General features: G+C 38.1%; 2 protein-coding genes across 6 annotated transcripts; one reads left to right on the top strand and one right to left on the bottom strand.

Moving 5' to 3' along the window:
• The first annotated feature begins 728 nt into the window (after window positions 1–728).
• On the top strand, window positions 729–2,891 carry LOC147288580 (Glutaredoxin family protein). The gene has a single exon (XM_086241679.1). The coding sequence runs from the start codon at window positions 1,306–1,308 to the stop codon at window positions 2,677–2,679; it is 1,374 nt and encodes a 457-aa protein (XP_086097805.1). The 5' UTR covers window positions 729–1,305; the 3' UTR covers window positions 2,680–2,891.
• A 2,362-nt stretch (window positions 2,892–5,253) lies between these two features.
• LOC147288579 (binding partner of ACD11 1-like) lies at window positions 5,254–8,698 on the bottom strand. 5 transcript variants are annotated; one of them, XM_086240339.1, is made up of 5 exons: window positions 8,490–8,698; window positions 7,628–7,755; window positions 6,878–6,953; window positions 6,250–6,363; window positions 5,254–5,896 (listed from the first exon to the last, which is right to left on the bottom strand). In XM_086240339.1, exons 2-5 carry the CDS (start codon window positions 7,741–7,743, stop codon window positions 5,435–5,437), a joined length of 768 nt encoding a protein of 255 aa, XP_086096465.1. In that variant the 5' UTR covers window positions 7,744–7,755; window positions 8,490–8,698; the 3' UTR covers window positions 5,254–5,434. The 5 variants fall into 5 exon arrangements, with proteins under 5 accessions (XP_086096465.1, XP_086096464.1, XP_086096468.1 ...); XM_086240338.1 differs by having other exon boundaries at window positions 8,501–8,698; XM_086240342.1 differs by having other exon boundaries at window positions 5,254–5,893; window positions 8,501–8,698.
• Between the last annotated feature and the right edge of the window lie 791 nt (window positions 8,699–9,489).

Raw genomic sequence — 9,489 nt, 5'->3', positions numbered from 1 at the left:
AATTTGACTATCGAGTAGTGCTCGAACTCCCCTTAAGAAGTGCTCGAATACCCCTCGAGCACTATTCGATAAGGTTCGAGTACTATTCAAAGGGGTTTCGAACACTTCTTAAGAGAAGCTCGAGTACTATTTGAAGGCTAAAATTCTAATATATTTTAAAAAGAATTAAAAGTTTTTAATGGCAACCAAAATAGGTTAGTTTTTCAAATTACAGCCATTTCAATAGGGGTACCCAACATTTTGATTAAGCAACCTTACTCAAGATTTTCTCGGCTAATCACATTGTTTAACTTCAATCTCACGTATTGATTATCCAAACACCAACATCCTGAAAATCAGACACCACGCGCCTGAGCTAGTTTTAGAAATCACGCACTGCAAAACTAGAAGAACACGTGGGACCACAGTTCCTCTTAACATGCCTTATCTTGACCGCTTAAACCACGCTCTCCACTCGAGTCAAACAGCGAATGGTTGATGCCTAGCATGATCCATACGACGTCGGTCTTGTGGTCCTGTTAAGTCATTCAAGCAACAAATTCCGCAATTTGGCATCCATTTAACTTTTTAGTTATTCTAACATTTCTTTATTTTATATACATATAACTTTTGTGATCTAGTGCACTCAAGTGTAATAGTGTTTGGTCCATCCAATACAAAGCATAATAAGAGTTTTAAGATCATATACATGAAGAGTTAATAAAATAAAAATTCAACAACTATTTCATTCACGTTGTATTGTTATATATGTTATTTTTCTTTTTGTGTAGATATAAATACACAAACATTCTGAAGAAGAATTTGGGTTCTTTGTTTTTTCACCCCATTGAAGTTTTTTCCTTTTGCTTTGTAGAGACAGAGAGAGGGATGAAAGGTGGGAACTAATGAAATGGTCGTCGCCCTCGTTCTTTGACCTTTGGGATTGAAATCCTTTTTCTTTCTTCTTCTGGAATTTCCATCATTTGCCTTTTGCTCACATTCTTCTTCTTCTTCTTCGTCTTTCGGCCTTGTCATTTTCTCTCAAGGCCATATATTGCAGATTGGCTCTCAAGGCGTCGTTGGGGTGGTTCATCATAATTAATTAAAGCCAACCCTCAACTGGGTTTTCATAGTTTTCCCCTGTCTCTCTGTCTCTGTCTCTCTAGCAATATCATTGAAATAAATGCATGAGAAGAAGAAGAATAAGGATTGCTAATCCCAGAATTGGCAATTCTCTCAATTGTCCCAAGAATTGGATTCCCAATTTCCATATATTTGGATTACTATTTTCTCCATTCAATCTCTCTCTGTTGTTGGTGGTGTGTGATGGGTTGCGCGAGCTCCAAGGAAAAGCAGCGATGCCGACACTGCCAGACTCCATATTCTCCAGTTTCCCGAAGCTACTCAATGCACGTCCACCACCCTCGCCAGAGCAAAGCCGATAGCTACCATGTTGTTGCGCTCACCTCCTCCACCTTGGGCTCCCTCAAGCTCGATCCCTCCTGTCAAAACCACATCAACAACCACAAGCTAATTGAAAATGACAACGACCACATCATCAGCAATGAAAACATAACAATTGCTGACGGCCACAAAGAAAATGTTGATGAGATTAAGGAAAGCAACACCAACAAGAGCAAGGTGGAATTCTCAATGGGACTCATCGAGGCGAAGACTTGGTCTAATATGATCGATCAGAAAATCCCAAAGACTTTACCCAAGACTCCGACTAGAACGCCGCCGGGAGAGCCCGAAACCATCAATGCTTGGGAGTTAATGGAAGGCCTTGAAGACATAAGCCCTCTCAGGTCACCGGGTCATCACTTCCGGAGCTTCTCTTTCGATGTTGTGAGGGACCCATGTCCTCCAATGCCCACCACCATCCCGATCGATCGCCCCAAATCCAGGTTACAACAAAACGGTGTCGTCTCCCCCAAGCCCATGTGGCTTCAAATGGCAGATGATGATGATGGTCATGTGAATTCCAGAATTCCAGAGTTCGATCCCGAAGTCATTTCCGCGTTCAGAAAATCGTTCGAGCAGCTCAGCGACGACGACCCATTTCATTTCTCGCAATTGGGTGTCCAAAAGCAACCGGCTTGGGCCGGCAATGACTTGGAAAACGGTGTCGTTTCGGATTACAAATGTGCAGTGCCGTGTGGGAAGGTAAAGGACAACAAGGACAGGGACAGAGTGGTTTTGTACTTCACGAGCCTTAGAGGGGTACGAAAGACGTATGAGGACTGTTGCCATGTGAGGGTGATCCTAAAAGGCATAGGCGTCCGAGTCGACGAGCGAGACGTGTCAATGCACTCGGGGTTCAAGGAGGAGCTGAAGGAGCTTCTGAAAGATGGGTTTATTGGGGTTGCTCTGCCGAGAGTGTTTGTGGGGGACAAGTACATTGGTGGAGCTGAAGAGATTCGGCAAATGCACGAGGATGGGAAGCTTGAGAAGCTGCTTGAATCGTGTCAAAAATTGGATCATGGCGGCGGAGGTGGCGGTGGTTGTGGCGGTGGAGCTTGTGATGCTTGTGGGGATATAAGGTTTGTGCCATGCGAAACATGTTCGGGAAGCTGTAAAATATTTTATGAAGAAGAAAATGAACAAGAGGAGGAAGCAGAGGAGGTTGAGTCTGGGTTCCAACGTTGCCCAGATTGTAATGAAAATGGCCTAATACGCTGTCCCATATGTTGCTATTAGAACACTTTTAAGGTACTTAAATTTTGACCATTTTTATTCTTCTTTCTCTTCCTTTTTGTTGGTTCTTTTGGGGTTACTTTCTTGGTGAGTTGTTTGTTGTACAGTATAGAGTTTTTGGGTACATTTCATAAGATATTGATGAGTGTCAATTGTCAATTTGCCATGAAGGCTGTATAATTTGTTAACTTTGTTTCAAGAGAACAAATGAGAAAGGCTCAGGCTTGCATTGTATACTACTAAATATCCTTTGCAACAATTTGAAAAACAGAACACATATGAAATGCACACCATTGTCAGCTTCTTGTTCTCTTCCTACTTACATAGTTACAAGTCACAAAAATAAAGAAGGAAATATCTCACTTAAAGATGATGCCAAGCCACTCACTAAAGGCCACCAACTTCTTCCTTGGGTTTGCAAGACCAACTAACATTATTATATATGTCCATCTTCATAGTAACCAAAAATAAATGTAGCTGCTAGACTTGTAGTGCTAGTGTGGCTATATTTCATCATATATGGACGGCTAGCTCGAGCTGTGTACTCACAAGTCACAAGTCCAAATTCTGTACACGTATTCATGATTATTTTATGGTATAGTTGTTGGTCTCAACCATCTCAGGGATGGGAAGGGTCATCAAGCATCTTGATGCAGAGCAAGCAAATTAGGTGAAGGAATTTTCTGGGTCAATGTCGGCGAGTGAATAAAAGCTGAGTGGCCTGGTCAATCCAGCGTCTTTGGACTCAAAACACGGGGTATGAAACTATGAAAGTAAGAATTGGCTCTTTATCTAAAAAGCAAATGTGTGACCCCAAAGTGTTTGATAAAAAACTTGAAATCACCTGAAGCCAAGGAATTGGTAAAAACCAAAGCGCAGACAACAATTTATTATAAATGAAAAATGGTAAAGGGGAGTCTACAGGACGGCGCATACCAATCAAGCCGAGATACTGGATAGAATATAATACTATGACTTGGTGCCATATACAAATGGTGGTGCCACTATGGGTCACATACATAGTCCAAAGTAATGGGTGCCAAAAAAATGTAACCATCTATCTCTCTCTTTACCTGCTCTTTCTCACCTCTCATTTCATGTCCTGTTTGTGCATTCAAATTCATATGGGCCAGAAATCACAATAGGATAGGGACAGTTTCCATCTAATAAAATCATATCCTTTGATTTGGGTTGGTCAGAGATTAGAGGGCATTAATGGTGCCCAAAAAGAAAGGAAACGAAAAAAGAGTAATGAACAACAGCTCCTTGTCGAAAACATATGTCATTACTGCCCAAATAAAAACAGTCCCATTAATTTTGGGAGGTAACGACATTACCTAAAAGTTGCATTTGGGTTACATGGCTTGCATAATGTGTGTGTGGTCCAATCCCTCACTGGGTTTTCTCACTTTGCAAAAGAAGATTGAAAAAAGAAAAAAGAAATCAAGTCTTTGTTGTTGGATGAATATGGTTGCCACATATTAGGCTGGTTCTCTGGAAAGTGATATACTCCGATGTGAAAAGGGAAACCAGGTTCCAGCCTTTTAGTTTTATAATATGATTTCAATGATGGGACTCTTACACGGTCATGTTTACAATATACGTTTTCCATCTCACCAAAGAAAGCGTAGAGGATCAAGTTAGTGGGTGCTTGTCTGCTTTTGAGCACTCGAAATGGAGCAAAAAGCTAAGATCTTGTAAACTAAAACCTTTCGATTAGTCAATCTTGTTGTGCATGTCATGAATTAAGGTATGAACCCAAAAAGAGGAAGAGAAAAGGTCGCTTTCTAAAATACAAAATCAGCAAGTCAAGGAATTGTGGAATTGTAAAGACTGGAGGTAGACGTAAGATGATTGATATGCAGGGCACCGGTGGTTGGCTTAGAATTGTGCAAAAAAAATATTATGTCAAACATCACGGGGTCGTTGAGAAGTAAAGATTTGGGCAGGAGTTGCTGTGAGTATATATCATATAATAATTAGTTGGCAGCTGAAGAATAGCATTATAAAAAAATTAGGAAGTAGTTGATGGGGAAGCAGTGAAAGTTGTGCAGCTTTCTCCTTAAATTGTGAAAGTACCAACCATGCAGTCTGTGATTTATGAAGAGCACAGAATCTTATTGTCCACAGAGTCACAGGTAGAGAGAGAATGAGAGATAGAAGAAGTTGATGTTGAAATTTTAACATTCTGGTTGTTAATGAATGAGAGTCACAGAGTCAGCCATAGTTGCTGGTCACCCAGGGTGTTTGTCTTCCAAGACTTGTCAGTTAAATAATAGGGTCAAACATGTTGATGGGGCATATTGAATGGGTCCTTTTGCATGGTCATCACAAATTTGACTGCACTCTGAATCCATTCTACAATTTTGACTAAATTTTCTAGGAGTGTTTAAGAGAAATTATTTCAGGGTTGTGACTAGCAAATTCACAGGCATGTGGATGGAAGCAAAGACTAGGGGCAATGAAGTTCAATAATTACGAGGCTATGCCATGTTAAACTCGTTCTCTTTTCCTTTTTCAAAAATATTTATCTAATTCTTAAAAACTGAATGACTGATGGTGTTGCCGTGTTGGATATAAATCAGCAAGATTGTGTTAGATATATAAACATCCATCAATACCATTTGGAAAGGCTATCTGTCATATCACAACTTCAAAACCACTAAAGAAGAAAATTTCTAAACTAGGCTGGGATGTAACAAAAGATTATTTATTTGTAAAGATACTGATTACGTAGAGACTAGAGAAATGTTGCTCCTTATTTACTGCCATGACTACCCAAATCAGCTGCAGCTTTGCTTGCACGAGTCAACATCTCTGAGACCCAAACAGCTCCCTTGGCAAAGTAGCTGCTATTGGCTACAGCGGTTCCTGCTGCTACAGCTGCTTTCCCAGTAACTGTAGCTGCTACTACTGCTGCTGTTCCAGTAGCAGTTGCAGCCGTTTTGGTGATATCTGAAACATGGAATTTCTCATCTACGGATTTAACAACTTCCATGCCTGCATAAATTTTCTCAGTAAGCCCGATTCTATTGCTAAGCTCGGCAACCTTGGCTGCTGCAGTAGCTGAGACTTGATGGGACTCATCAAAAGCTTTGGCCTTAATTAATGCGTCTTTTCCCAAAACATATCCCTTGGCTACCATTGTTTTGACAACTTCCTGAGCAACAGTTACTGCCTCTCCAGGGCTAGAAATGAACTGCCTCGTGTGAATCCCCTGCTAATATTATAGAAGGTTTAAGAAACAATGTGAGGTTGCATATCAATTGAAAAAGCGAATTAAATAATTAAGCCAGTGTCAGTTACCATGCAAACCACTGTGCAGTGGAACTTTGGAATATTAAAAAGGATAACTTAACTGATCAAAAGATAAAGGAACAATAGAACAATAGAATATTAAGAAATATTTTAGAAATATCAGAACCTAAGCTTCAAAATCACATATTTTGAGACATTAAAGCAACAATTGAAGTTTAAAGATCACATGAAAAATGGTATGCTAAGCTAGTACTGTGCATTATACTTGGGTACTGAACCCTTCAACCAATCCAATCCTAGTAGTTTGTCACATACCATTGAGTTAGTGTTGCCTTCATGGTTGTAAGCAGGACTGTTCCAAGGATCGGATTCATCAATATAACTTCCCCAGCGTGTTATGCATACACATTGATCTACAATTTTAGCTCCCTGAAATTTTGAAACAAGGACATAAGAAAAGATCAGTGGCCAACCAACATCAAATGTTGGGGCATTGTGGTGTTGTGGCACTACAATTTATCCTTGGATTTGGGCATTTAGTTCAGAGGAGGCATTTCCACACCAGATGAAAACCTAACCATCTTTGTTGAAGTAAAAGCACAAAAGAATTTCAAATGGGTTATTGTCAGAAATCAACCATTCATTACTATCAGATGAATTTTCAGTTTTTTTTTTTAAATGGGAAAAGACAGAAAGAATCCTGGGGCCCCATTTGATATCCTAAAAAAATGTATGATTATATTAAAACCAAAGTCATGGAGTTTGAAGTTCTAACTGACTTATTCTAGACAACGAGAACTAATGACATATGATATATCTATAATGAGAGTATGCTACCAATTGATTGACTGAATTAAGTAAAATTGTTTAGGTCAGGTATAAGTAGGGTAGGACAAGCAACCACTCATGAAACATTTTCAGGGTAGAGTGATCAACAACTTACACTGAGCAATATAGCAGTTTCCAGAGCATAAGCATCCTTGAATGTCACATATGCAGTGCAGGCATATTCACCAGATCTGTTTCCAACAATGAAAGCATTCTCCAAATCAGATTCATATACACATTCATTAGCTTAACTTGATATTGTAGAACTCCTGCAAACACATCAGTTCTCAAATTCGATATTTTGGACCTTGTCTTCTCAGTTGAAGATTTCTCATGACAGATGCTCACATATATTTTCACACGGAAATTCTTATTGGTCAAGATCAGTTACTTGTCAAATGGGATTTGACTGAATTACTGAAAGTAATTCCATTACTGTTCATATATACTAATGTTATGATTCCATCACTATGGGTGAGGCCATTGTGAATATGAATTAGGTCCACAGAAAATATCAGCAATGAACACAACTGATAGCCAAAATGATGACTTGACTTCTAAACTCGTGGAAAACTCAAACTATACCATAATTTATGATGCTGGCTTCAGTTTCTTTAATAACTTAATTCTAGATAAAGAGTTAAAGAGGCTTCACACAAAGGCATTTTTCCCTTTTTCCAAAAACAAACAGTTTCTGTCGGATTCAACAAGTTATGGTGGACAAACTGGTATATAATCATGACTAAACCATCATTTTCCAGATTCTTTGACAAATAAAAGAAATTAAAGAAAGGAATCATTTTTCTGACCAAAAAAAGAAAGGAATCATTTTCAGTAATTAGAAGCAGGGGCAGATGAATTCTACCTGATGATTTCAACATGTTCAAGTGCACCACAATGACTGAAAAAATCAGAAACATCCTTCTCTGTAGCTTTAGGAGATAAGCTTGTAATTTCAGCAGTGTAACCACCAGGGTACATTTTCCTGAAATCCTTTGAAGAAAAAAAATGGATTGAGTGACCCAGCTTATACAACAAACATAAATGGTCAACTAAAAATCATTTGGGTCACGTGGGTTGGAGCCACAATAGCATTTCATAGTAAAGTTCCATATATTTCATATAAATTCCTCAATAGAGGCATAGAGGCATTACCAATCAATTTTTCTTAATGTAGGGCATGTTTCAAGGAACAAACAAAAGGGATAAGGAAAATATCAGAAAGAGATAGAAGGTATCATGCTGGAACAGCCTATGCACCATGTGATGATAGTCCATAACCCATAACCCTTTAGTGGTCCCAACATCACTAAGATAATAATCGAAAAGAAAAAGAAAGAAAAACTAAAAGAAAATCGGATACTTCCCCAATGATAACTTGATCACATTAGCCTTAAAATCAAAGTCAGCACCACCTAAATTTCTAAGAAACAATAATAATTTGTACTATAAAGTATCAACAAAAGTCAAAGAAGATAAATTTCTGATATAGTGCTAAATAGCTAATGTGCTATGATTGGATTGAATTGAACTAGTCAAAGCCGTCTTGAATCTATATCATAGATTATGGGAATTGAAAAGAAGATGAATCTTGTAGTTATAATTTGGGAAAAGATCGAAATGAAGTAGAAGACGCCAAGAAGAACCCACAGAGCCAATTTGATAATGGGCAATAAGTAAACTGGAAAACCCCAATAAGATTGTGAATACGAGGAATAGTACAGTACAATTTGCAAACCTGTTCTTGAATCGTGATGCGAGTTGAAGTGCTTAGGGCGAAGCACAATGAAGAAGAAGAAGAAGAGCGTGGCTTTGTTGTGGTTAAAGGCGCGTGGCCTTATCTTTTTATGCCGCCGTCGGAGTTTTCCGTGATCAATTGGCGGGGAATCTGGTTTTCAGTTAAGATAATTATAAAAAGGTCAAAAGGTGCGGAAAATTGCAATTGATTCAGTAAAACGGTTGCGTATTTGTTAAGCTCCAACTCCAAACACAACGATGTTCGTTTCCGGGTTTCCGGGTTCCCTACATGCCCCGGGGCCCGGCCCACCTGAAAAGCGAAAAAAAACTTTTGGGTCAGAGAAAAGCTAACCATTTTTTATTTTGTCAATATTTTTATGGCTTAATTTTTCATCTGGAATTGCAAGCTTGATGATCGGGAATATACTCAAATCACCAATGAATGTTGTTATGCATTATCCTAAAAAGGTTATATTCATTTTTGAATTAAACGAAAGAGTTTAACATTTGAGACATGAGTCGATCATCGATCTCAGTAAGCCACCGACCATTTCTATAGTCTTACATTTCTCATTACATGTGATAATTATTCTAATAAAAAAGTATATGATAACTTGGAATCTAATTAAGTATATGTACACCTCATCATAAGATAAGTATTTTTTTGGTCAGTATTATAAAGTTATAGTCAAATACATAATTAATTATATATTACTATTAATCTAATAGAAAATTAGGATTAAAAATCAAATATCAATAGTTTTTCAGTAAACTAACAAGACACTAATTTTTTTTAGTTTAAGTACTAACTTAGAGCAAAATATTTTGGATTAGGTCACAAATCAATTTGTTATATAATTGTGACTGTTTCAAATTAATAAAAATTCAAAATTTATAGGGTTTAATATTTTTGATTTAGGCTTGGGGGATGAAGTCCTATAACCCAAAACTACACATTGAAGTTTAAGCCTTACAAATATTGAAAAAAAA

Source organism: Dryas octopetala, chromosome 4 (assembly GCF_963921425.1).
Source record: "Dryas octopetala chromosome 4, drDryOcto1.1, whole genome shotgun sequence".
NCBI classification, from domain to species: domain Eukaryota; kingdom Viridiplantae; phylum Streptophyta; class Magnoliopsida; order Rosales; family Rosaceae; genus Dryas; species Dryas octopetala.
Note: the sequence above shows the minus strand (reverse complement) of the source record. Positions and strands in the feature narration are given on the sequence as shown.